At 40.8% G+C, this 27,318-nt stretch overlaps 1 protein-coding gene across 1 annotated transcript; it reads right to left on the reverse strand.

The window, feature by feature from the left end:
• Positions 1-82: 82 nt before the first annotated feature.
• TEX49 (testis expressed 49) lies at positions 83-24,844 on the reverse strand. The gene is made up of 4 exons (XM_025477468.3): positions 24,689-24,844; positions 3,410-3,532; positions 708-852; positions 83-273 (listed from the first exon to the last, which is right to left on the reverse strand). Exons 1-4 carry the CDS (start codon positions 24,765-24,767, stop codon positions 225-227), a joined length of 396 nt encoding a protein of 131 aa, XP_025333253.1. The 5' UTR covers positions 24,768-24,844; the 3' UTR covers positions 83-224.
• Between the last annotated feature and the right edge of the window lie 2,474 nt (positions 24,845-27,318).

A 27,318-nucleotide genomic window follows, 5' to 3' on the forward strand; every position in this document is an offset into this window, starting at 1 on the left:
AAATTCTGGCCCACACACATCTGATCTCACAGGAATTTGGGCATTGGAATAATCCCCCCTCCTTCCGGTACATACAAGTGACTTCTAGTCCAATCTGTTTACTCTGCTTTTGGGATCCCCTCCTCCCATTAGTCCTTCAGTGGAACCAGGACACCTTCTCCCACTTTCTCCTTCTTTGCCCTGCTTCCACAGTCCATCTTGGCCCTTCTGCAAACACATCCTGCTCAGTACAGACTGAAGTGCCTGTCACTAAGAACAGAGTGATCCATAAACCTGGAAAAGAGAGAGAAGGTCTCAGATTCAGCCAGACCGGCCTGGTGTGTGTGTGGCAGTGTCTTTAAATGTCTCCCCTGACTGCCTCAGGGTAGAAAGGGCAGGGGCAGTAATGAGGAAATATGGCATCGGACAGTGAATGGTGGTTGGAGGATGGGAAGCAGCAATGAAGGAAGCAAAAACGTCCCTGGACTCCCCTAGGAAAGCTACAGACACTTGTCTTGTGCTTGTCCAGGAGTCCTATCCACAAGACAAAACACAAAGATTCAAACACATCTTTAACTCTTTTAAATGCCAGATTCTAGGGCCAGCTCTCCCTGGTAAGACAACTTTGTCTTCTATTCCCTGAGAAGAGATGAAATAGCCTCTAAGGAATTAAGTGAAGGGAGGGAGTACTTCCCTTATTCTTCCCACCTCCTCCATCCCAGACTAACCTGGTCATTGGGCTTTTAATGAGACAGTGGCGGGGGCTTCGGATCCATGGCATGGTTTCCTCTGGACGCACTCCTGGACCATGGGACCGCCAGAAGCTGAAGTTCTGAGCATCCGTTAAGGGGACTCTGAAGACCTGATTGGGAACTGAATAGTTGGGGAAGGGCAGGTTATCCAGTGTCTTCAAGTTCTCTCTTCCTGTTGTGCCTCATGGCAGCACAAGCCCAGCCTAGCAAATGGGCCTGACCAGGTGCTGAAAAGTCCTGGGAATCTGGCCACCACACCCAGCTTCATTTCCGGATTCCAGCATCTCACACCCTTCGTGGTCAGTTGAATCAGTCTTGGTTTCTCCTGCTGCCCCTAAGCCCATCTCCAAGAGAGCTTTCCCCAAATGCTAAGACGGTGGAAAAACATGTGGGCAGCTCACTTGGGAAATATGCAAGATGGGTCTCCTGGCTCCCCTCACTCCACTTCTGCCCCCCTGGCTTAATCATCCTCTTTCCCTTCCCTCCTCTCTGAAAAAATTCCTTCCTTTGCTCATTCCAGGTAATTCTCCGAAACTAAATAATGATACCATCTCATGTTTAGATACTGCTAGTAGATTCTTTTATCAAGTACCTATCATGTTCTAGGTGTATTAGATGTTCTTAAGATTTTGAAATAGTATCAGACTTACCTAGTTCTTTTTAATAATTTTATCCTTTATGTGGATAAATCTAATTCTACCACTGTATAAAATTTGTACATTCTTTATTTTTATTTTTTATTTAAGATTTTATTTATTCATGAGAGCCACAGAAAGAGAGGCAGAGACATAGGCAGAGGGAGAAGCAGGCTCCATGCAGGGAGCCTGATGTGGGACTTGATCCCAGCAATCCGGGATCACGCCCTGAGCCAAAGGCAGACGCTTAACTGCTAAGCCACTCAGGCGTCCCTGATTATAAACTCTTAAAAGAATTTGCAGGCAGCCCGGGTGGCTCAGTGGCTTAGCGGCCGCCTTCGGCCCAGGGTGTGGTCCTGGAGACCCGGGATCAAGTCCCATGTCAGGCTCCCTGCATGGAGCCTGCTTCTCCCTCTGCCTGTGTCTCTGCCACTGTCTCTCTTTGTGTCTCATGAATAAATAAATAAAATCTTAAAAAAAGAATTTGCTACTAGGAATAACTCTTAAATACTGCATCTATATGTCTTTTTAAATTTCTGAAAGTATCTTAGTTTTTTAAATTAAACTTTAATTTTGAGATAATTATGGATTCACATATAGTTGTAAGAAATAATACACACGGATCCTGTGTACCCTTTATTACCCGATTTCCCCCAATAGGGAAAGGGAGTTACCCTTTTATAGCCATGTCCTCCTAGTCCCCTTGGTGTTCTTCATTTCTGTAATTTTGTCATTTTAAGAATGTTATATAAACATTCTTGGCAATGTTTGGCATCACTGACAATATGTGATCTTTTGGGGGCTGGCTTCCTTTATATAGCATAACTCCCTGAAGAATCCTAGAAGTTCTCGCATGTATCACTAGTTTGTCCTAGATGCTTTTTTATTTTTAAATTCTTTTTTTTTTTTTTTTGAGATTTTATTTGAGAGAGAGAGAGACAGAGATAGCAAGAGAGCAAGAGCTGGGAGGGAGAAGCAGACTCCCCACTGAGCAGGGAGCCAGATGCAGGGCTCCATCCCAGGACCCTGGGATCATGACCTGAGCTGAAGGCGGGCACTTAACTGGCTGAGCCACCCAGGCACACCCTAGAAGCTTTTGAAGAATGTTTATTTATTTTTTAAAAAGATTTTATTTATTCATGAGAGAGCGAGAGAGACAGAGGCAGGGACATAGGCAGAGGGAGAAGCAGGCTCCCTATGGGGGAGCCTGATGCGGGGCTCGATCCCAGGATCCTGGGATCACGACCTGAGCCTACCTGAACCCAAGGCAGATTCTCAACCACTGATCGACCCAGGTGCCCCTAGAAACTTCTTTAAATGTACATTTTCTCTAACTTTCACAACAATGCTAGAATATGATTCCCATCTTCAGATGGGTCAGAGAGGTTAAGTGGTTAAAGGAACTTGCCCAAGGTCATACAACTTGTTTGGAGTTTAAACTCCGTTCAAATTCCAAAGCCAAAGTTTGGTCTACCACTCCTCACAGGCATAGCACATAATATACAAAGTACTCTCCTAAACTGTCTCATTTTGTTGTGATCTTCACAATTCTGTAAGATTGATAGAGCAGGCATTTTCTTTTCTTTTTCTTAGTGAGAAAGCACATTAATAGAAGATAAGTGGGTATCCAAAGACAGACACTTAAAAGAAGCAGAACTAGGAGATGCCAATATGGAGCTTCTGCTTCCAAGTCTGATTCAATTTTTGTTTTATCTTGCTCATTCCACCATTCAAGTCTAATTTCTGCCCGCTTTTCTCAGTTTCCCTTCGCTGTTTTTTTTTTTTCCTCCCTGTTCTATAACCATGCCCCACCACAGCCCAGCCATTCTTTACAAACTCAGGCATATCTATTCAGCCTCTAGCATGGGGCCCACTCTAAGATAATTTCATGTCTTTGTGGGGTTTTTTTTCAAGATTTCATTTATTTGAGAAAGAGCAAGAGAGCACTCCCCCCCCCCCCACTTGCCTCTGAGAAAGTAGCCCAACCCTGGGCCAAAGGCAGAAGCTTAACCAACTGAGCCACCCAGGTGCCCCAATACTTACACGTCTTTAACAGCACCTTCTTTACAGCTTCATGGTACTTTGTATGGCTATTCTGGTGCACGGAATAATTCCCATCTTCTGAGATAATAGGTGGAAGCCTAGTGGACACTGGTTCCTTCTGGTCTGAAATGAGCAGACTTGTTATGAGTATTTAGGAAATGGGGCTATTTGATTTTCTGAGTCTCTGGTCTCCATGCCAACCAGGCACATGGCAGGGATCTCTCCTAACCACTCAAATCTGATCTCAGGGTCTCAGATGTCAAATTATAATGCCTGTGTCAGAAGGGAAGGAGGGAGAACCCCAGTGATCCCTCACCATTCTCTTGCTCCTCTCTGACTCCTGGGTTTTGAGTAGCCTCCTGCTAGAATCAGGATATTGACAGATACTTAGTGCCGGTGAAAAAGGCTCTTTATCTGAAGGGACACTTATTACCTGGGATTGGCATATTTGCAGAACTTTAATTGGTCTAATAGAGGAAATTATGTTTGAGCTAAGTCTTGGAGGATAAGAAGGAGTCCATGGGACATAGTGGTATCAGGAAGAGCCTTTCAGGCAACAGGATAGCAAGTGCGTAGAAGATGGAAGCATTAGAGAGGTTTCAGCTTGTTATTGATTTGGAGCCTGATTAGTGCTAGGTAAAGTGGAAAGGGGAGGGAAAGCGCTGGAAAAGTAATGTAGAGTAGGGTAAGGTAAGGTAGGGTAGAGTAGAGCAGTGTAGACCTAGCATTCTTATGGGGGTTTGGGAATCCCCTCTGAAGCAAAACTGGAATCTCACCACGGGGCCTGAAAAGACCAGAGCATCTTTGCCCAGGTCTGAATGTCTGAATTCATATGTTGAAAATTCAATTCTAACATGGTAGTATTTGGAGGTGGGGCCTTTAGGGGGTGATTGGGTCATAAGGGTAGGGCTCTTATGAATAGAATTAGTGCCCTTATAAAAGAGGCTTCAGAGAGCTCCCTCACCCTTTCCACCACATGAGGACATAATGAAAAGTCTGCAAACTAAAAGAGGGCCCTTATCTGACCATGCTGGCACGCTCATGTCACACTTCCAGCCTCCAGGACTCTGAGAAGTAAATTTCTGTTGCTTATAAGCTACCCAGTCGATGGCATTCTTTGACAGCAGCCCAAGTGGACTAAGATGCCAGACTCTCTTGCAGCTAGGGCACGGGCAAAGAGTTTTGGCTAGGCCAAACACATCTGCTTCAGATTCTGAATCATAGAGGAATGTTGCAAAGAAGCAGGGGGTAGAGTCTATGCTATGTAGTCCTTTTTCTACTAATGGGAAGTTAGCAGATCCTAACTACTTAGGATAGTTAAGTAGTGCAGCTACATCTTCTAGTAGCATGTCCAGAGCCCAGGGTCCTTGGTACCAACAGTGCCTGCAACAGTACTGAACACAGCAGTGTCTGTGCCCAGCATGATTCTGGTTGTTATCCACCAAACTTGGTTTTCTATTCCTTTTACAGCTTTTATGTACTTCCCAATATTATTTTTAAAAAATTGTATGTAAAATTGACATACAAGTAGTTGGATGTATTTAATATGTACAGCTTAATGAGTTTGGAGGTAAGTATACAACTGTGAAACCATCACCACAATGTATGCCATAAACATATCCGTCCCCTCCAAAAATTTCCTCCTACCCTATTTACCCTATTTATTGTTATTTTGTGATAAGAACAAATAAAAGAGCTATGCTTGTAGGAAATTTTTAAGTATATAATATGGTATTAACTACAGGTTCTATGATGTACAGATCTCTAGGATTTATTAATCTAATATAGTTGAGACTTTGTACCCTTTGACTACTGTCTCTCCATTTCTCCTTCCCTCTAGCCTCTGGCAACTAACATTCTATTCTCTGTTTCTTCAAGTTTATTTTAGATTCTTCATATAGTATTTGTCTTTGTCTGGCTTATTTCACCTAGCAGGTCTTCCAGGTTCACCATGTTGTAGCAAATGGTAAGACTTCTTAATTTTGAGGATGAACAATATTCTATTGTGTGTGTGTGTGTGTGTGTGTACTATATTTTCTTTATCCATTTGTGCATTGATGGACATTTATGTTGCTTTCATGTCGTGGCTATTGTGAATAATGCCACAATGAACAGAGAAGCATAGATATGTCTTTGAGATCCTAATTTCTTTTTCTTTAAAAGATTATTTATTCATGAGACACACACACACACACGCACACACAGACATAGGCAGAGGGAGAAGCAGGCTCCCTGCAGAGAGCCCGATGTGGGACTCGATCCTGGATCCTGGGATCACGCCCTGAGCTGAAGGCAGACACTCAACTGCTGAGCCACCCAGGTGTCCCGAGATCCTAATTTCAATTCCTTTGGGTACATACCCAGAAATAGGATTTAATTTTACTTTTTTGAGGAACTTCCATACTGTTTTCCATCATGGCTGCACCAATTTTCTTTTCCATTAGTAGTATACAAAGGTTTTCCCTTTTCTCCCCATCCTCACCAACATGTTATCTTTTTAAATATATAATAGCCACTTTTACAGGTGTGGGGTGATATCTCATTGTGGTTTTAATTTCCCAGAAGATTGGTGATATTGAGCATCTTTCAATACACCTGTTGGCCATATATATGTGTGTCGTCTTTGGACAAATGTCTCCTCATCTTATGCCAACTTTTCTATCAAGTTATAGGAGTTTCTCATGTATTTTGGCTGTTGGCCCTTTATCAAATATATGGTCTGCAACAATTTTCTCCCATTCTGTAGGCTCTTTTCATTTTGTTGATGGTTTCCTTTGCCGTGAAGTTGTTTAGTTTGATGTTATCTCACCAATATTCTTTTAATAAACTCATGTTCTGCTTAAATAGGCTAGGTTTGGCTTGCATCTCAGAAACCTGAGCTTGTCAGAAACTGGATCAAAGTTTGCCAATCTCTCTGGAAATTGTTGCAATCTCTGACTCACCTCTGGTGGAGAATGGGGATGCCACTTCTCTGCGGTTTTCCCTTAGCTCCTGCTTTTCCCCGTCATTGTGGTTTGACCCCACTCATTCATTTCTGTCCCTCCTTCCCCACTTTTGCACTCTAGTGGAAATCTCCTTTCACACTCTTTTGAGAATGATCCCGCCAAAGTGGAGCACTGTTTGAAACCCCTCCTTTGACAGTAGAGGATTTGGATAGGTGACAATATAGAATTCTGGAAGCCTGAACTGAACAAGGGGGCTGATTTGGACTTCATCACAGGTTACGGTAATGAGAAGCCAGTTCCTCGAAGCAGTGTCATTTGAGTTTGGGCAAGGTGGGGGTGCCAGAATGTCTGTGGCCAAGTAGATATGTTCTGAGGAGAAAGAGTAAGAGTATACTCCTAGTGGACAATGGGACCTTGACTGCGAGTAATTACTGGTTTGGGTGCAGGTAATTGTATGAGCTCTTTGTCTGGTCCTGAGACCTCAGACAGATTGTCCGTAAGGGTATAGCCAGGTGATGTTCTCTATTATCTCAGTTTCTAAGTAGTAGGTTCCCAGATTCCCATATAAAAGGCTACTGTGTACTTGGAGGTGTGCTGGACAGTATCACCCATTTGGATGCCTTCCTCCTGAATCAAGCACCAGTTGGCATACTCTTTGATTTCTGGCAAGCTGGAAGATATTTTTGGTAACCCATAGTTTCCCACAGCTGCCAAGTTTTTGAAGCCACCTAGGGTGAAGGGCGGTGAGCTGTAGGTAAAAATCATGCTATAGCTACTGTGAATGGGCAGATTATGGGTAGGGAGAGCCAATGAGCTCTTTATAAGCAAACTACAATGTGGCAAGATAGATGAACTCATCATTTCTTTTCAAAGATTTTATTTTTATTTATTTGAGAGACACACAGAGAGAGGCAGAGACATAGGCAGAGGGAGAAGCAGGCTCCCTGCAGGGAGCCCGATGTGGGACTCGATCCCAGGCCTCCGGGATCATACCCTGGGCCAAAGGCAGCCGCTCAACCACTGAGCCACCCAGCATTCCTGAACTCATCATTTTATTGGTAGATAGTGTAACAGAGGTTCTTCATCTGCCCAGTTAGTACTATGCTCCATATAGTTTTTGGTGGTAAGTAGATACGAAGGGCCCTGACAGGTTTCTTTTAGAATTGGGCCATAAATTGAGAGTTGCTATAACACTATATCTAATACTTTGAATATACTATGAAGGACTTTGGGGGTGGTGCAAAAGTACTTGGGTAAATCTTCCTTTTATTCAAATTAATGTTGCTGATTTTTTCAATACTACAGGCTTCCTAGGCCTCTGAGTGGTCACAAAATCTTACTTACCCACTACTTGCCTACTGCCTCTGATTAGTTCCAAGTGGGACCGATTGGCCACAATGTTTTCAGGTCGAAGAATTTTTAGATTGGGTCCCAGAATTCTGACTTCTAGGTTAGGACACTTGCTTGTTTCAAATGCTTAGTACGTAGTGGTGATAATATCTAACACACATTACTTGCGAGCTGGTGTTGCTGCAAGCAGAGTAATACTACCCTGACTAAAGATTCACACGAGATCAGTTTGAGAGAAAATGTGGTGTATTGTACATAAAAAATGATTCCTATCTAGGATTTCCTATCAGATGCCGGGCATTAATCCCTTGACGTTGGCTGGAGGGATAACATAGAGTGAAATTGACTGAAATGTGTTTGGAAGGTTATCTTGCACATATTGTCTTCCCTGATACAAGGGACTTGTCAGTGCATTGGGAGGAAGTGGACAGAAACATGAGCCCAGGGAACTAGGGCACATTTTACCTATGGGGACAGTTTCTTGATCTCCATGTCCAAAAATATCTTTCTCCAAGCGGAATACTTGTTCAGGATTCTTTTTTTTTTTTTAAATTTTTATTTATTTATGATAGTTACACACACACAGAGAGAGAGAGAGAGAGAGAGGCAGAGACACAGGCAGAAGACGAAGCAGGCTCCATGCACCGGGAGCCCGATGTGGGATTTGATCCCAGGTCTCCAGGATCGTGCCCTGGGCCAAAGGCAGGCACCAAACCGCTGCGCCACCTAGGGATCCCCTTGTTCAGGATTCTGAACACAGGGGAAGTAGATGGGACATGGGATAACAGAGGCTTAGTGCTGGCTGCAGACTGCTGATGTAAAACAGACTACATGGATCTTCTAGAGATGATAATGATAAACCAAGCTAATATTTAGTGAATGCACTCAACTATAAAAGTTAGGTACTATTATTATCTTATTTTACAAATAAGGAAACAGAGTCCCAGAGAAGTTTAGTAATTTGCCCAAGTTCACTAAACTAGCACATGGCAGAGGCATGAATTTAACTCAAGTCATTTGGCTCCAGAGCTCATGCTCTTAACTACCACACTAACCTGTTCTTAAAGTCATCTCATAGGGCTTCCAGGCAGGACAAAGGACTGTGGGAAAACAAAAACTGATACAACTAGCCTCTTGCTGAAATCCTTTGAGTACAGCTCAATGGGGGGGGGGGGGGGGTCCTGTCAAAGGTGTCTGCTCATCCTGGAAGCAGCCCTGAGTTGGGTGGGGCACATGATATCTATACCTTGTTCCAGAGGCAGATCCCTGATACCCCACTGAAATGTGGAGTATCATTCCTATATCCAGCATTGGGGGAACAGAGAAGACTGAACTGCAGTGGGCCGCTCTGCAGTAGACTGGGCTAGTCCCAGTGGGGAAAACTAGTGGGGAAAGGCTGAGCCTCCTTAGAAAAAGTGGCCTAGGGATCCCTGGGTGGCGCAGTGGTTTGGCGCCTGCCTTTGGCCCAGGGCACGATCCTGGAGACCTGGGATCGAATCCCACGTCGGGCTCCTGGTGCATGGAGCCTGCTTCTCCCTCTGCCTGTGTCTCTGCCTCTCTCTCTCTCTGTGTGACTATCATAAATAAATAAATAAATAAGAAAATTAAAAAAAATTAAAAAACAACAACAACAAAAAAAGTGGCCTCTCTGCTGCTATACATAGTCACCCACCTTGGAGGTGCCCACTCCTTAGACTTTAGCTGATTGAAGCTATGAGTAGCTTGAGTATCTTCTCTCCTCTAGTTTCAGGGGACAGGGGATGATGGTCTGTAGCAACTACAAGACATATATGGGTTGTTTCCAAGATACATTTTTACAATTTCAGTATTTATTTGGAAAGGCAGAGGGGTTTAGAGGCTTTGGCCAGTTCATTCTTGGCTGAATTGTGCCATTCGTTCTCCTGTTTGAAAAGCCAGAACTACAGTGCCCTCTGCTGGAGCCTAAGAAGGGCCTCCCCAGCTGTCTCCTAACAGGTGGGTCACCAAACAGGCAGTTTGGAGAGATCAGAAGACCTAGAAGATTGAGCAAAGAACATTCCAGTCAGGGTGGGAAAAGCCATCTATTACATCGTCTGACAGGATCCAGAAAATGAGGACCAAGTGAGACATGCTCAGCTTTTACCACAATACCATATACTCGAGATTTAGTCTTTCTTGAGGAGCTTCATTTAGAACTGGAAGAGCAACTCTGAGGACTCAGTGAATTCCTCTGGGAAGAGGAACGATAAAAGTAGCAGTGGAAGAAGATGTGTGGAGCTTGGACGTCATTGTGTCTGTGACTAGAGGGCAGTTGCTAAAGAGTCTGGCAGGGAAACGTCATTTGTCTCGAGACAAAAACAAGCATAATCTCTTCTCACCACCACCCCCATCAACTTGCCTCTGAGATTCCTATCAGTGGGAAATGTCCTGTGTGTTTATTTGTGTTATGATGAGGTTTAGTCTGACCTATGGTTTTCATATAACAGGGCAATGGTGTTGTCTCAGCAGAGGGCCAAATAAGAGTTAATTTGTCTGAAATCAAGACCATGACACTCTGGACTAAGACGACTGCCTAGGTATGAAGCTTAAACAGGAGAGCAGAGTTCAGAACAGGTGGTAAGACAGAGTCTGCAAAGGAAAGGACAGATATAGGGCCAAGTTCCCCAGGGGAGGACAGGGAAGGGAAAGCTTAGGCATTCAAGAGACCAGGGCAAAAGGTGAACAGACTCTGGAAGCTGGGTTGAACCTGCAGGGGCCATCAGTATTAAGATCAGGAAGGGTGAGTCTGGGAGGGCAGGAATCTATGATTGGTGGACATGTGAGTTCTGGTCACTGGTCAAAGGTGCTTTTTTGTGGATAGCTGTAACGATGAAAAGTCCTTTGAAGTTAGGCAGGTTTTTTGTTTGTTTGTTTGTTTGTTTGTTTTGCTTCCCAGGGAAACTTAATAGTTAAAAATATTGCTTTCCAGGTATCCTATCCTGGCAAGTATGTCTTTGAAACATGTCAATGATATTTCAGTCATAGTAAAGGTATGTAGTAACTTATATGTTATGGTTTATAAATTTCCTGCAATTATCTTATTGTGCAGTTTTATGTGCTAGGTCTTAGGTATATTACGTACATAATTTCACTTAATCTCCACAACAAACCTATAAGGCATTATTATCTCCATTTACAGGCAAGGAGACTGAGGTACTCTGAATTTGCTTAGTGTGAGTTAGCCCCCTGAATCTGAACAACTTTGGGTACTTGATAAAACTGAATTTACGAAGTCAAGAATAGACCAAAGTATGCTCTCCACACCTGTTTTCCTCTTTGGTTTTTCTATTTGGGTTCTTTATCAGGAGGAAAAGAAAGGAAGGAGGCAGAGACTTGCAGAATATTTGGTTATGTGTGTTGACTCACCTCTATGAGTTTTCATTATGATGATAATAAGGAAAGCTTGAGTGGGCCCTTTTGAGTAGAATGTTAATACACTCACACCTACTAGGAGAAAAAAAAAAAAGCCCTATCTTTCTTCAAAGGAAAATTCGGAATGACTTAAAAATATCATTATAGTAAGAATGTTAAGGATGAAGACGTGTTAATATTAATAGGTTCATTTTTATAGTTGCTGTTAAAGCCCTAGCTGAAGGGTGAGGTTAAGAGTGGCTAATTTGAGCATGGAGAACAGGCCGAAGTGCTAGTGCAGATGGACAGAAAAGGATCAAGCCACTTGAGGGAATGTGTTGATGAGGTGAAATCAGCCAGAGAATCATTCTCAAGACAAGTGTGGATTACAAATCAGAGTCCTGCAAGATTTGGATTGTGGGACTAATGTGAGTTGAGTCAGAACTGTAGGTTCCTTGAATTAATGGATGCAGCAGTTGGGATTAGGAAGACTCAGCCAAGCAAGGCAGATATGGGCTTGCTAGGAGCCATACAGAATGCTGTATTTTACCCATACTTCTTCCACCCCCCTCTGTTAATTTCCCAAACCAGTTCTGAAATAATAGACATGTCTGAGGCAAGTTCCCCATTATGGTGGTCCACAGGCCCAAGACTCTCCTAGCTGACCATATATTGCAAGCAACCTCAGCAGTACCAGGAGTGAGAACAATCTGAGCTCTGTTGATCTGCTGAACAAGAGGAGAGCTAAGAGTTTAGCAACATGGTAAGTGGATATGAGCACTGGCGCCTAGATATAAGTAGTTTCAGAGGAGTGACTGAGGCAAGAGCCTGACAGGAATAAGTTCATGAGACTGAAGGAGAAGAAATGGAGACAACAACTTTGTCTTTTGAGGAATTTTTCTGTATGTGGGGGCAAAGAAATAGGAAATAGAGGGCTTTAAGATGGAAGAAATTGTAGCATGTATGTGTCCAGATAGGAATGGTCAGAGATGGAAAACTTGATGCAATGGAGTGCAAATAACATTGGAGTAGCGTGGGGATGCCTGGGTGGCTCAGCGGTTGAGCATCTACTTTTGGCTCAAGGTGTGATCCCAGGGTCCAGGATTGAGTCCCACATTGGGCTCCCTTCGAGGAGCCTGCTTCTCCCATCTGCCTATTTCTCTGCCTCTGCCTCTCATGAATAAATAAGTAAAATCTTTAAAAAAACAAAAAAACAAAAAAACCCATTGTAGTGTCCTTGAATAAACAAAAAGATGGGACCTGATGCACAGTTGGAGGGGTTGGTTTTAATAGCTGTTTGGACTGTTCATTTAATAAGACACGTGGGCAAAGATGCAGATAGATGGGTAAATGTGGTTTGCGGGAGGTTATAGAAATAATCTTCTAACTGCTTCTGTTTTCACAATTGAAAACTATGAAGTAAAAGGTGAGTTGGGGCATCTGGGTGACTCAGTTGGTTAAGCATCTGCCTTCAGCTCTATTTCCAGTGCTTAACACATACTTGGCATAATCAGTTCCTAATAAATAAATATCTGATGTTGGATGAGAAGGGGAGTCTGGACTGCTGCCTTACTGGAGAGCTTTTTATCCTGAATATTATTATATATAATAATTATATATATATGTATTAATATACACACATCTATATATGGCTAATATTTTCTATCAGTCTCTTTCTTGTCTTTCAACTTTATAATGTCTTTTGCTACACAATTTATAATTTTTATTTAGTACAAGTTGCCATCTTTTGAGGCTTCCTGGTTGTATGTCCAATAAAAAAGGTTTTCCAAAACCACTCTAAGATTAAAAATATTGTTTTCCTCTATTTCTATAGCTTTGTTTTATATATTTAGCTTTTTAATCCATCTGCAATTTATTTTTGTGTATGATGTGAAGTGGGAGGTCCTTACAATTTTATTCTTAATTTACAAAGTTTGTTTTCTTTTTCTTTAAAGATTTTATTTATTCATGAGAGATACAGAGAGAGGCAGAGACATAGGCAGAGGGAAAAGCAGGCTCCATGCAGAGAGCCCAATGTGGGACTTGATCCCGGAATTCCGAGATCACGCCCTGAGCTGAAGGCAGATGCTCAAAGTGTTTTTAAAAAATAGCAAGTGTAGGGGTGCCGGGTGACTCAGTTGGTTGTCTCTTGATTTTGGCTCAAGTCCCTGCCACCACTGTCCCCCTGGCTTGTGTGCTCTCTTTAAAAAGAACCCCATGGAGTGCCTGGGTGGCTCAGTGGTTGAGTGTTTGCCTTTGGCTCAGGTCCTCAAGTCATGATCCTGGGGTCCTGGGATCGAGTCTTGCATTGGGCTCCCTGCAGGGAGCTTGCTTCTCCCTCTGCCTATGTCTCTGCCTCTCTTTCTGTGTCTCTCATGAATAAATAAAATCATAAAAAAAAACACAACAAACCCCCCCCAAACCCAAATGCCTTTCTAGTTTTTAGTGATAGTTGTACACATCTTTTTAATTTGACATAGGTGTTATGTATCATATTAATCTCTTCTAATATTAAGTCATCATGGTATTCCTGGAATAATTCCTACTTGACAGTAGATGATTATCTTTAATATATTCTTGAATTTGATCTGATAGTGGGATTTGTCCATTTGTCCATTTATACTTACATTGATCTATGGGTTCCTCTTTTGTACTATATTCTATAGTATGTTTTATGGCATTAGTTTTGTGTATTATAGAATTATTTTCATTGCTTTTTGTGCTTTTGAAAATGAAATTATGTCTTAACATTATGTCTCAAAATTTTGAAAAAATTCCCTATGAAAATCGTACGCACAGCCTTTTTTCAAAGCAACTGTTTGGCAAGTTTTCCTCTGGTGATCATTGATTTAATTTGGGTTTATACTTATTTATTTTTTAAAAAGATTTATTTATTTTAGAGGAGAGGGCAGGGAAAGAAAGAGAGAGAGCATCTCAGATCTCAAGCAGATTCCTTGCTGAGTGCAGAGCCCAATGTGGGGCTTGAGGCAGGGCTTGATCTCATAACCCTGATATCATGACTGGAGTCAAAATCAAGAGGCGCTGAACTGAATGAGTCACCTAGGTGCCCCTATACTTGTTTATTTTAAATGTCTTATAATCTAAACGTTTGCCAGAAAAAAAAAAAAACTTCCACAAACCTTTCACTTTCTTGATGGTGTCCTTTGAAGCACAAAGTTTGTAATTTTGATGAAATCCAATTTATTTGCCTTTCTGTCACTTATGCTTTCGGTGTCATTTCTTAGAAACCACTGCCTAATCTAAGGTCATGAAGATTTTTCTTCTAACAGTTTTAAAGTTTTAGCTCTTACACTTGTGTCTATGATTCATCTTAACTTTTGTATATGGTGTGATGTGGGGTCCAATTTCATATTCTTTGCATGTGAATTTCCAGTTTTTGTAGCACTGTTTGTTGAAAAATGATTCTTTTCAATTAAATGGTCTTGCTTTTTTTTTTTTTTTTTTTGGTCTTGCATTCTTGTTGAAAGTCTATCGACCATAAGTGTAAGGGTATATTTCTAGACTCTCAATTCTATTCCATTGATCTATCTATACACATCAATCCTTGTGGCCAGTACCACACTGTCTTGATTACTGTAGCTTTGTAGAAGATTTGAAATTGGGAAATGTGCTCTCCAACACTGTTGTTCTTCAAGATTGCTTTGATTATTCTGGGTCTGGTGCGTTTTCATATCAATTTCAGGATATCTTGTCAATTTTTGCCAGGAACCATTATCTTTGGATGATATGTCAGCACAAAGAATTCTAAGAATCTAAATTGCATCTAGAAAGGGCTCTTAAATCTATCCCTCTCCTACATCCTAACTCACATCTTGAATTTGGCAAACATTCAGGAATCTCCAACTTGGATAAGTTTAAGTTTCTATTAATAATTAATTCTTTAAGATGCTTTAATTTCTTGATGTATTTTAGGACATTAAATGTGAATAGCTCAATATTATAACTAGTAGAAGCTCCACTGAATAGGTTTGCTAGGTTAATTAACGTTCTTCATTTCCTCTGAAAAACATTAAAAGATGCCTGCAACATTTCAGTTGCAGCTGAGAGCTACTCTTCAGTGTATCTGTATACTTCTGCTCTCACAAATTAAACTGTATGGTTACCAAGAGTCAGTAGTGTTGTGTTTGATTTTTTTTGTTTCCCAATTTATGCTGGGTTACTTTGTAATTATAATTTTGCAGTGTTAAAAAAGAGCAGTGATTTGTATAAACTAAGTTGAATGTATTAGAAAAAATTAAAACTTAACAAATTACCGTAAACATTGAATTAAAATAGATTTGAGTTAGAAAATTACCATTTTGCAGCTCTCATAGAAATAATATCACTCAGAACCATCAACAGATACAAAAACAAAAACTAGTGGGTAAAAATTTGATGAAGAATATTTACATGTTTTTCAAATATCTTCCTGGAAATTATTACAAATTACAAGACAAAAATAATAACTTGGTAAATTACAATACAAAAATAATTTGACAGTGGAGAAAACTGGCAAACACCATCTTAATGACAAGGCCAAATTTAACATTATCAGTGAAACAAAAGGACACTGAGCCTCACGATGTGACCTACTGAAGACATGCTGCCGCCTATTCCTGTAGAAAATATTTATTTATTTATTTATTTACTTATTTATTTATTTATTTATTAGATTTTATTTATTCATTCATGAGAGAGAGAGAGAGGCAGAGACACAGGCAGAGGGAGAAGCAGGCTCCATGCAGGGAGCCCGACATGGGACTTGATCCCAGGTCTCCAGGATCCCACCCTGGGCTGAAGGCGGCGCTAAACCGCTGAGCCACCAGGGCTGCCCTGTAGAAAATATTTATACCCAATGTAACTATGAGAAACATCAGACAAACCCATATTAAAGAAAATTTTATAAAATGTATGCACTATTAAAAAAGTGTCAATATCATGAAACACAAAAGAACATGGGAATTGTTCCAGATTAAAGGAGACTAAAGAGCCATGCCAACTAAATGCAATGCTGATCCTTAATCAGATCCTGGAAGGAAAAGTTTTGCTCTAAAGGACATTAATGGGACAACTGGCAAAACTGTAATATAGACTACAGATAATTAGATAATAGTTTTGTATCAATGTTAAAATTTGATGAGTTTAGGAGATGCCTGGGTGGCTCAGTGACTGAACGTCTGCCTTTGGCTCAGGGAGTGATCCCGGAGTCCCAGGATCAAGTTCCGCATTGGGCTTCCTGCATGGGACCTGCTTCTCCCGCTGTCTGTGTCTCTGCCTCTCTCTCTCTGTGTCTCTCATGAATAAATAAAATCTTTTAAAAATGTTGATGAGTTTAATACCTGTATTGTGGGTTGTTATCTAAGAAAATGTTCTTATTCTTAAGAAATACAAACTGAAATATTTGGTGGTAAAGGAATATAATATAAGCACTTTATTCTCAACTAGATGAGAAATATATATCAGCTGATAACTAGAAGTCATATATTTGGAAAGAAAGAGTATGAGAGGGAGAAGTAAAGCAAATGTGGCCAAATATAATTGGCTAATTTGGGTAAACAGTGTAGGGAATTTCTTTGTACTAATCTTACAACTTTTCTATAATTTTGAATTATATCACCAAGGAAAGTTTTTAAAAATAATTGACCATATAAGTTTCCTTTCTCTCTCAAATTTGTTAAAATGACATAAAAATAACAAGGGCATTAACCTGCAAGGCAAAGAGAGAGACAGCAAGGATATAAGGGCAGATGAAACATTTCAGGAGAAGTATCTTTTGCAGAAAATAGAAAGTGGACAGAAGGGTGGTAACTAACCTTTCAGAATGGAAAAAGTTCTAACTTAATTTTCTGCAGTGGAGGACAGAACTAGAATTGGGCTAATCCATCTGAGAGGTTCAAATCTTATAACAGGTATCATAGAAGGCAGGAGTTAAGAAATAGGTCTGAGCACAGGAAGGTGGATACAGAGACTGTCTACAGAACATGCAGCATGAGCACACAAACCACCTTCCCCAACAGCCCCAACAAGGATATGAAAGATTTCTCTGTCCAGCAATTCCACTTCTGGGTATATATCCAAAGGAAATGAAAACAAGAGCTCAAAGAATTATCTTCATTCTCATTTTCTTTCTTTCTTTCTTTTTTAAAAAAGATTTTATTTATTTGTTCATGAGAAACACAGAGACACAGGCGGAGGGAGAAGCAGGCTCCACGCAGGGGGCCCAATGTGGGACCCGATCATGTGACTATATGATCACGCCCTGGGCGGAAGGCAGACTCCCAACTGCTGAGCCACCCAGGGATCCCTTCATTCTCATTTTCATTCCAGCATTATTCACAAATAGCCAAGATGTAGAAATCTAAGTGTCTGTGAATGGATTAATGACTAAAAAAGATGTGGTATATATACACAGTGAAATATTATTTAGCCATTAAGAAGGAAATCCTGCCATTTGCAATAACATGAACAGATCCTGAGGGCATTATGCTAAGTCAGGTAAGTTGGACAGAGAAAGGCAAATACTGTATGATCTCATATGTGGAATCTAAAAAAGCTGAACTCAGGAACAGAGAGTAGAATGGTGGTTACTAAGGGCCATTGGGTGGGGGAAATGTTGGTCAAAAGTTACACATTTCCAGTTTTAAGATGAATAAGTTCTGGGGACCTAAAGTACAGCATAGTGATTATAGTTAATAATATTGTTTTTATATATTTGAAAGGTGCTAAGAGAGTAGATCTTAAATGTTCTTACCACAAAAAAGAAAAGATAATTATGTGATGAGATGGAAGTGTTAGCTAGTACTATGGTGGTAATCATTTTGCAATATATAAGCGTATCAAATCAATATGTTAAATTTACATGTTTTATGTGAATTACATCTCAATAAAACTGAAAATAGTTTCTTTGGAGGAACTGAATCTAACAGGCATTGCACTCCTAGCCAAGATTCACCATGAGGGGTGGCATATGGTGCAGGACTAAAAAATGTGAAAATCAAGATCCTCAAATGTGTGACTCTTAATACCCCCTTCTCCTGTCCTGGTCCTAGTAGGCTGGCAGACAAGCACATAACCAATCCCCAGAGAAACAATTATCAGATCCTTCCCTGGAAAAATTGTAGATATACAAAGGAAAGCTCCCAGTGAAGCCCACAATGGACTCCCCCACACATAGGCTTTTAGTTCATCACTCCTTTTTTTTTTTTTTTTAAAGATTTTATTTATTCATGAGAGAGACGCAGAGGGAGAAGCAGGCTCCATGCAGGGAGCCCGATGTCGGACTTGATCCTGGGACTCCAGGATCATGCCCTGGGCCGAAGGCGGCACTAAACCACTGAGCCACCCAGGGATCCCCTTAGTTTTTCACTCCTCAATTATAATGGAAAGCCACGGATCACCAGTTGTTTGACAACAGTCATCAGAGAAAGACAGAGACAAAATAAACTCATTGGAAAAAGAGCACAGAGGAGACAGAGCTAATGCAGGACCAGAACTTCAAATAAAGCAGAATATCTGTGAAGAAAAGAGAGACAATATGGACAAGGAAAGTCAGAGGACCAAAAATGGCCCTTGGAACTTAAACATAGTAACAAACAAACAAAAGTTCTGATACAAAGGTGTGTTCATGTATGTCTGCAACTTCTTCCATATTTTTTTTTTTAAGATTTTATTTATTCATGAAAGACACAGAGGAGAGAGAGAGACAGAGACACAGGCAGAGGGAGAAGCAGGCTCCATGCAGGGAGCCTGATGTGGGACTTGATCCTGGGGCTCCAGGATCACACCCTGGGCCGAAGGCAGGTGCTAAACCACTGAGCCACCCAGGGATTCCCTTCTTCCATACTTCTTGAAGAAGTAGAACTTGTTTCAACTCACCTTGAGTGTGGGCTGCATTTAGTGACCCTCTTTTAACAGAATAAGGTGGAAGTAAGAGTCACTTCTAAGACTAGGTCATAAAAAGGCATTGTGGCTTCCTTCTTTTCTGCATCATCTGCTCTGAAGTTAGCTAACATGTGAGAACACTGAAGCAGCTTATGGAGAGGTCCATGTGGCACGAAACTGAGGTGTCTTGTCAGCAGCCAGGGAGGAACTGAGGCCTCCAACCATCAGATGACTGATGCTCCTGCTGACATCCTGTTTTCAACCACATAAGAAGCCCTGAGCCAGAACTACCTAGCTAAGCTGTTCCTTGGGCTCCTGATTCACAGAAACTGTGAGGTGATAAATGTTCGTTAAGCCTCTGTTTTAGGATACTTTGTTACACATAGACAATTAACAGAAAATGGAAGATAAAGTTGGGCAATCTCCTGAAGAATGTATTTTTAAAAACCCAAAGAAAATAAAGAGAAAGATTAGTAAGTTAGAGGATCATCTCAGCAGGTTTTATAGCTGACAAGACAGAAGTTCCAAAAAGGAGAGAGAAAATAGAGAATAAATAAAAGGAAATTTCTCAGAAATGAAGGGCACAATTTCCAGATTCAAAAAGTTTGTGTAGTGGGATCCCTGGGTGGCGCAGCGGTTTGGCGCCTGCCTTTGGCCCAGGGCGCGATCCTGGAGACCCGGGATCAAATCCCACGTCGGGCTCCCGGTGCATGGAGCCTGCCTCTCCCTCTGCCTGTGTCTCTGCCTCTCTCTCTCTCTGTGTGACTATCATAAATAAATAAAAATTAAAACAAAAAAAAAACAAAAAAAAAAAACAAAAAGTTTGTGTAGTATCTAGTGCAATGAATGAAAAAATCCCTACAGCAAATTCCATCATTACAATGTTTCAGAACACCAAGGAACAACAAAAAATTAGAAGCTTCAGAGAGAAATAAGTCACATATAGAAGAATCCAACTGGAAGTGGAAGATAATAAAGGCATACTTCCAAATTTTCAGAAAATGAAAAATTTCAACCTAGAATTTCACAGCTGGAAAAACTGACAAGTATGAGGGTAAAATAAAAATCATTTTGGCTTCAAAAATATACCTCCTACACATTCTTAGAAAGCTATTCAGGCATATATTCCAGGAAAGGGAGGGAATAAATCAAGAAAGAAAACATGGGATCCAGGAAATAGGGAATAAAACCTGGGAGAGGGATGCCTGGGTGGCTCAGTGATTGAGCATCTGCCTTTGGCTCAGCGCATGATCCCGGGTCTGGGGATGGGTCTTGCAATAGGCTCCCTGCGAGGAGCCTACTTCTCCCTCTGTGTCTCTGCCTCTTTGTCTCTCATGAATAAATAAATTCTTAAAAAAATAAAAAACCTGGGAGAGAGGCAAAAGCAAATTCTATGGACAAGAGCTATGCACCAGGTTTAGAGAGTGAACAGTCCAGATGGAATAGGAGAGAGGCAGTTAGGAAAAAAATCAGAACGGATTTATTGTTTTGAGTGATTGAAAAAATATATATTGGACATTTGACAGAGATGCTGAAATATTAGGGGAAAAATAATAGTTATATGGAGAACCAAGCCAATGAAAAATGGTGGCAATTCTTAACTCTAGGGGTAAGGAAAAGGTTGAACAAAAGAAAGTTATCATAGTGACATTATTTGGCCTAGCAGTGAACAATTGTTATTAAAGATTTTATTTTAGAGGGAGAAGGAGAGGGAGGAGACAATCTCAAGCAGACTCCATACTGAGCATGGAGCCTGATGCAGAGCTTGATCTCATGACCCTGAGATCATGACCTGAGCTGAAACCAAGAATCAGACCCTTAACCAACTGAGCCATCCAGGTACCCCATCAGTGAACAATTTTTACACATTTTTAAGATCACAAGACTTGACTGAAACTTTTTTTTTCTTAAATATTTTATTTATTAATAAGAGACACAGAGAGAGAGAGAGCGGCAGAGACAGGCAGAGGGAGAAACAGGCTCCATGCAAGGAGCCTGACCTGGGACTTGATCCCGGGTCTCCAGGATCATGCCCTGGGCTGAAGGTGGCGCTAAATTTACGCTGAGCCACTGGGGCTGCCCTTGACTGAAACTTTTATTCATGTTTTATTGTTGCATCACAAACTTGGTGGCTTAAAACATCATTCTTTTATTACCTCACAGTTCTGTAAGTCAGAAGTCTGGGCAGGCTTGACTGGATCTTTTGCTTAGTCTCATAAGGCTGAAATTAAGGTATTGACTGGGTTGGGGTCTTTTGTGAGGCTCTAAAGAAGAATCCACCTTCAGTCTTATTCAGGTTGTTGGCAGAATTCAGTTTCTTGGTTAGATGGGTGAGCCCTTGCTGGCGGCCAGCCAGGCCACTCTCAGCTCCTAAATGCCACTCACATTCTTTGGCATGTGGCCCCCTCCATCTTCAAAGCCAACAATGATGTGTCAAATTCCGCTCATGCTTCCAATCTCTGAATTCCTCTTTTGCTGCTGGCTGGAGAAAACACTCTGCTTTTAAAGGGCGTGTGTGATTAGATTAGGTGCACTCAGATAATCTCCCTTTCTCCATATAAAGTAACAATCAAGGAGTGTTATCCATACTATTCAGAGATTCCACCCACACTCAAAAGGGAGGGGATTATATGAAGGCAAAGTTCATTGAGGGTCATTCTTAGAATTTTGCCTTCCACAAACATAAACCTGGTAATATAACTATACTGGAAAAACCAGGGTGGGAGAGGAGAAAAACAGTATGGTAAAAGAAAGCTAAATTGTCAACCGTCATAACAGGAAGGCAATATATAACAGCCAAAATGGATTAATCAATACACATATGAGCATTTTCTTTTTTATAAAAAGATTTTATTTGAGAGAGAGAGTGTGCATGTGCACAAGTGGGATGAGGGGCAGGGGGAGAAGCAGAGTCCCTGCTGAGCAGGGAGCCTGAAGAAGCAAGGCTTGATCCTGAGACTTCAGGATCATGACCTAAATTGAAGGCTGCCACTTAACCAACTGAGCCACCCAGGTGTCCCGATATGAGGATTTCCTTTAGAAGTAGGAAGGTTAAATACCAAAAGAAACTAGAAGAACTGAAAATTTGTCTCTGGAGAGTGGAGGTGAGGGGACTGGGGTACGGAACCCATTTTTCATTATAAGCTTTTTAGCACTATTATGTTTAATATTACTTTGAAAAAGAATTAGATAACTCTTAAAAAAGATTCTATTTTAGAAAAATAGAGGAAGAGCATGTGCATACGTCATGGGGAGGGGCAGAAGGGGAGTGAAAGAGACAAGAAAACTGTGCTGAGTGCAGAGCCCAATGAGGGGCTTGATCCCATGACACCAAGATAACCACCTGAGCCAAAATCAAGAGTTGGATGTATAACCAATTAGTTACCCAGGCGACCCAAGAATTACATAGATAACTTTTAAGTATTTCTGATTAGACACGAGGAAGATACCTAAAAGGTTTGAATATAATAAAAATCATAAGAAAATAAGTTTGCTTTGCATATGTCTGACTCCACTTTAAATAGACCCAAATGGAAATTACAGATGAATTTGTGCAAAAAAAGGGCATGGCACTCATCAACAGACACATTTTCAAAGAAATGGAACTGGCACCATATCAAAAAAATTGGTGAATCTACAATTACATGTATTAAGTGAAACTAAAATATATAAGGTGTACATTTTCTTGATTTCCCAATTTACAATGTAATCTTTAACTGACCAACGATTTGTCTAAGAGTCTACTGTACAACTGACTCTTGAACACTGGTTCGTTTATATGTGGATTTTTTTGAATACACAACAAAAGAAAATTACAGTATTATAAATGTATTTTCTCTTATGATTTTCTTTTTTATTTGAGAGAGAGCGTGCACAAATGGAGGGAGGGGCAGAGGGAGAAACAGACTTGCTGAGTGCAGAGCCTGCTGCAGGGCTCAATCCAAGGACCCTGAGATTACAACCTGAACCAAAGGTAACTACCTAACCTACTGAACCACCCAGGTGCCTCTACCCCATGGTTTTATAAAGTGAAGTCTTTCTCTCTGCCTCGCCTAAAACGAAACTAATTAGAAACAAGACTCAGGCCTCTTTGGATTGGTACTCTTATTTACTGGAATTTAGGTAGCTAACTGGATAGGGAAACCCCAGGCTTAGTGCTTAGTTCTCTCATGATGAGGCGTCCCATCTAGTAGGGGTAGGCAGGGTTGGAGCAGCCAGGAAAAGCCTATTCTTGGAACAAGGAAAATTTATGGGTTAGGCAAAGTGTGTTTCTTTGAGAGAGGGTGAAGAGCTCCTTATTTGGAGACAATAGCAGCCCCATGGCATAATGCTGGGACCCAGGTGGGGGCCAGCAGGGGAGGACTGGTGTAGGGCTATTAAGGGATTTCTAGGGTTCACCAGTGGGCCCCTTTGTACAAACCTTACCTGAAAGCTGGATATATAAAACAGAGCTTCTTTGTTGTCATTAGAAAAAGGACAGAGTGTCTAATAGAGCCCTATACAATAGTGTCTTTCAATCTTAACTTTGTGCTTTATACTTACCAGTTACTCTTCCCTTCACCCCAATAAAACTTTTAGTATCTGTCTACACTTAATTTCCTTCACATGTTCTCCATTCTTCCTGAAATACCCTTTCTCCTGCATTTCTATGCTTTAAATTTATCTTTTAAGATCTTAACCAATTGTCACATCCCCTCCAAAGCCTCCTGTTAACTTCCTGTTTTAGTCATTCAAGTATCACTTAATTTATTTACCTACAAATATTTATTAAGCCTCTATTATGTATTAGCATTGCTAGGCACTCTGGGTATAATATAATCAGATATTTACTCACTGCCTATTAAAAATCCTTCAATGGTTCCCTATAAAATTACAATGCTTAGCATGGCTAACTATCCTAGATTTTCTGGCTCCTGCCAAGCTTTCAAGGCTTACTTCCTGTCTTCTTTATACTTTATCTGGAGTTCAGTGACTATGGCTCTTTCTCTCAACTCTTTGTTCCTTTGTCTGTGCAATATTCCCTTTCTGTCTACTTGGTGAACTCCCACCATCCTTTTACTCTCAATTCTGGCAGCATTTCCTATATGAAGTCTTCTCTAAAGGATTCTCCTGTGCTCATTAAAATCCAATAGTATCAAGTACTTCTTTTGTGGTTCCACAGTATTCCATAATTTATTCATACACTATATTGCAAATTTTTGTTTGCATATTTATCTTTATTCAATAGCCACTTTACAGCAGAGACTATCCTATCCATCTTTGTAACCCCAGTCACCAACATAAAGCCTGGCACAAAATCGTACTTGATAAATGTTAACTAAATGAGCAAATTAATAATAATGCACATTTATTCAGTTGAACAGATTGAACATCTTTTCTTTTAAAAGACTTTTTAATCTATTTATTTGAGAGAAAGCTTGAGAGCGCACACACACAAGCAGGGGGAGTGGCAGAGGGAGAGGGAGAAGCAGACTCCCTGGTGAGCAAGGACCCTAGGATCATGATCTGAGCTAAAGGCAGATGCCTAACCACCTGACCCACCCACGTGCCCCTGGATTGAAAGTCTTAATAAGGATATTAAAGGACAGAAGAGGGAAACTCAATGGATAATCTCCCTACTTTATAATTTTAACTGGTGTAATTGTTAATTGTGGGTGACAAAGCTCGAACTCAAGGTAGAAAAAGAAATGGCAAGAAGCAGCTCTTCTAACCCTCTACCCTATATTCCTCTTACTTGCTTCTTCAGTTGTGTCCCTTTTCTTGTTCCGAAAGGAATTTTGATATCCCAACAGATACAAGTTGAAGAAGGCCATCTCAGCTCCTCCCTGTCTTCTTCTGGAATGTTCAGGCTGGAGCACTGGACTCTGTGTTTGGTAACCATGGCAATGCCCTGAAGAATTACTATGACTGACGCTCCCTTTGTCTAAGGAGACACAGGATTTATGGTTTCACAGTAGAGCTAGAGTGAGAGTGGGCTAAATAACTTCAGAAAAATGCCAGTTACCCTTTTCCTTGCCCCAGTCTTATTTATACCGTAAGTTTCTTGAAGGCAGGGATTAGAAAGAGCACTGAACTGGGCTCAAATATTAGTTTTGCCATATTCTCAGTGTCTGAGTTTGAGTAAGTTAAGCCTCTGTTTATTTTAAAAAACCACAGTGGTACCTATTTCATAGAATTATGAGAATTAAATGAGATCATACAGATTTACTTAGCATAGTGTTCAGCATATGATGGAAACAAACAGTATTCAAATGTGAATATGGTACTTCTCATGAGTCTTTATTTCAAGCAGTGATATGCTGAATCTGTCCATACTGATTTTTGAGCTCCTGTTAAATTTTCAGGAATTTTGCAAGCTGGTTAAAGCCATTATTAAAAATTATCTAAATTTACAATTGAATAAATTATTAAAAAGGTAATAAATACTAAAAACTCATCTCTTCCTAATCATTTTACTATATTTTACTATTACATATGTTCATTAAGTTATTTATATCTAAAAAAAAAAAAGTTATTTATATCTATTGTATCTGGATATTCTATTTTTATTCTTTTTTTGCATTGCTTTTCAGGATGGGAAGTTTCTGTTGACATATCTTCAAACTCTGATTCTTTCCTTGGTTGTGTCCAGTGCACTGATAAGCCCACCAAAGGCATTCATTTCCTTTACAGTGTTTTTTGTTTTTTTAAAAGTAAGCTCTAGGCCCAACATGGGGCTTGAACTCATGACTCCCAAGATCAAGAGTCCCATGCTCTACTGACTGAGCCAACCAGGTATCCCTGTTACAGTGTCTTTTATTTCTAACATTTTCTTTTGATTCTTAGTATTCATCTCCCTGCTTGCATTACTCATATATTCTTGCCTGTTGTCCACTTTTTTTCCAATAGAGTCCTTAGCCTATTCATCAGTTAAATTCCTAGCTTGACAATTCAAACACTTCTGCCATATATGACTCTAGTTCTGATGCTTGCTTTGTCTCTTGAGACTGTATTTTTTATCTTTTATTTTTTAAAAAAGATTTATTCATGAGAAAGAGAGAGAGAGAGAGAGAGAGAAAGAGGCAGAGGGAGAAGTAGGCTCCATGCAGGGAGCCCAATGTGGGATTTGATCCCGGGTCTCCAGGATCATGCCCTGGGCTGAAGGCGGCACTAAACCACTGAGTCACTTGGGCTGTCCTATTTTTTGCCTTTTAGCATGTCTTAAAACTTTTTTGTAAAAAGTTAAATGTGATATATTGGGTAAAAGGAATGGATGTTTTACGTTTATCTGTTTGGGAGTTTGGCTGGTGTTTCCTGTTTGCTATGGCTGTAGGTCTCAGAGGCTAAAATTTCCTGATGTTTGTCTCCCCTGTTGTCTTTGGGTTTCCCTACAGACTCCTTCTTCAATAGGGTCTGAGTTTGTAGTTCTTTCCTTCTTTCTGTTGTAATCTCGTTATTATATAGATCATCTACCAATATGCTGGTAAGGGTGGGCAGATGGGGAAAGTGCTTTATAATCTTATCAGGTCTCAGTATTTTAGTGAGCTTGTGTCCTCTCTGAACTGTGACCTTCACAAATGCTAGAGTTATTTTCCTTTTCCTACATTGGTTAGGCTCTGTTAAGTAGCTTCCATTGAATACAGGCCGTTGTTAAGGAGAACTGAATGCTCTGGGCCTATTTCTTTTTTTTTTTTTCTAAAGATTTTATTTATTTATTCATGAGAGTCAGAGAGAGAGAGAGAGAGAGAGAGAGAGGCAGAGACAAAGGCAGAAGGAAAAGCAGGCTCCATGTAGGGAGCCTGATGTGGGACTCGATCCCAGGTCTCTGGGATCAGGCTCTGGGCTGAAGGCAGCGCTAAACCACTGAGTCACCTGGGCTGCCCTCTGGGCCTATTTCTATGTAGCCCCCTTCCTTGCCAATAATGAAATTTTTCTCCAACCTTCTTAGTAAGACCTATAGGGCTCCTGAAAGTAAAACTCATGAAACTGTGGGGGCCCCCAAGAGTTTTTTTTGTGTTTGTTTTTGGTCTCTCACTCTATGCCAAGTTCAGTCTCCAGCAATTAGTCAATGGCCCTTTTAGTATTCCTATCAGTTGCTGGTTTCAGAAGTAGTTTCTGCTTCCAATAAGCCATGAGTCTTGTTCTGTCTCTTCTGATTCTTTTTTTTAAAGATTTTATTTATGTATTCATGAGAGACAGAGAGAGAGAGAGGCAGAGACACAGGCAGAGGGAGAAGCAGTCTCCATGCAGGGAGCCGGATGTGGGACTCGATCCTGGGTCTCCAGGATCACGCCCTGAGCCGAAGGCAGATGCTCAACCACTGAGTCACCCAGGCATCCCTGCCTCTTCTGATTCTCCAGTTTTTGTGGTGGGGGTTTGCCATGT

The sequence above is a fragment of the Canis lupus genome, chromosome 27 (genome assembly GCF_003254725.2).
Source record: "Canis lupus dingo isolate Sandy chromosome 27, ASM325472v2, whole genome shotgun sequence".
Taxonomy (NCBI): domain Eukaryota; kingdom Metazoa; phylum Chordata; class Mammalia; order Carnivora; family Canidae; genus Canis; species Canis lupus.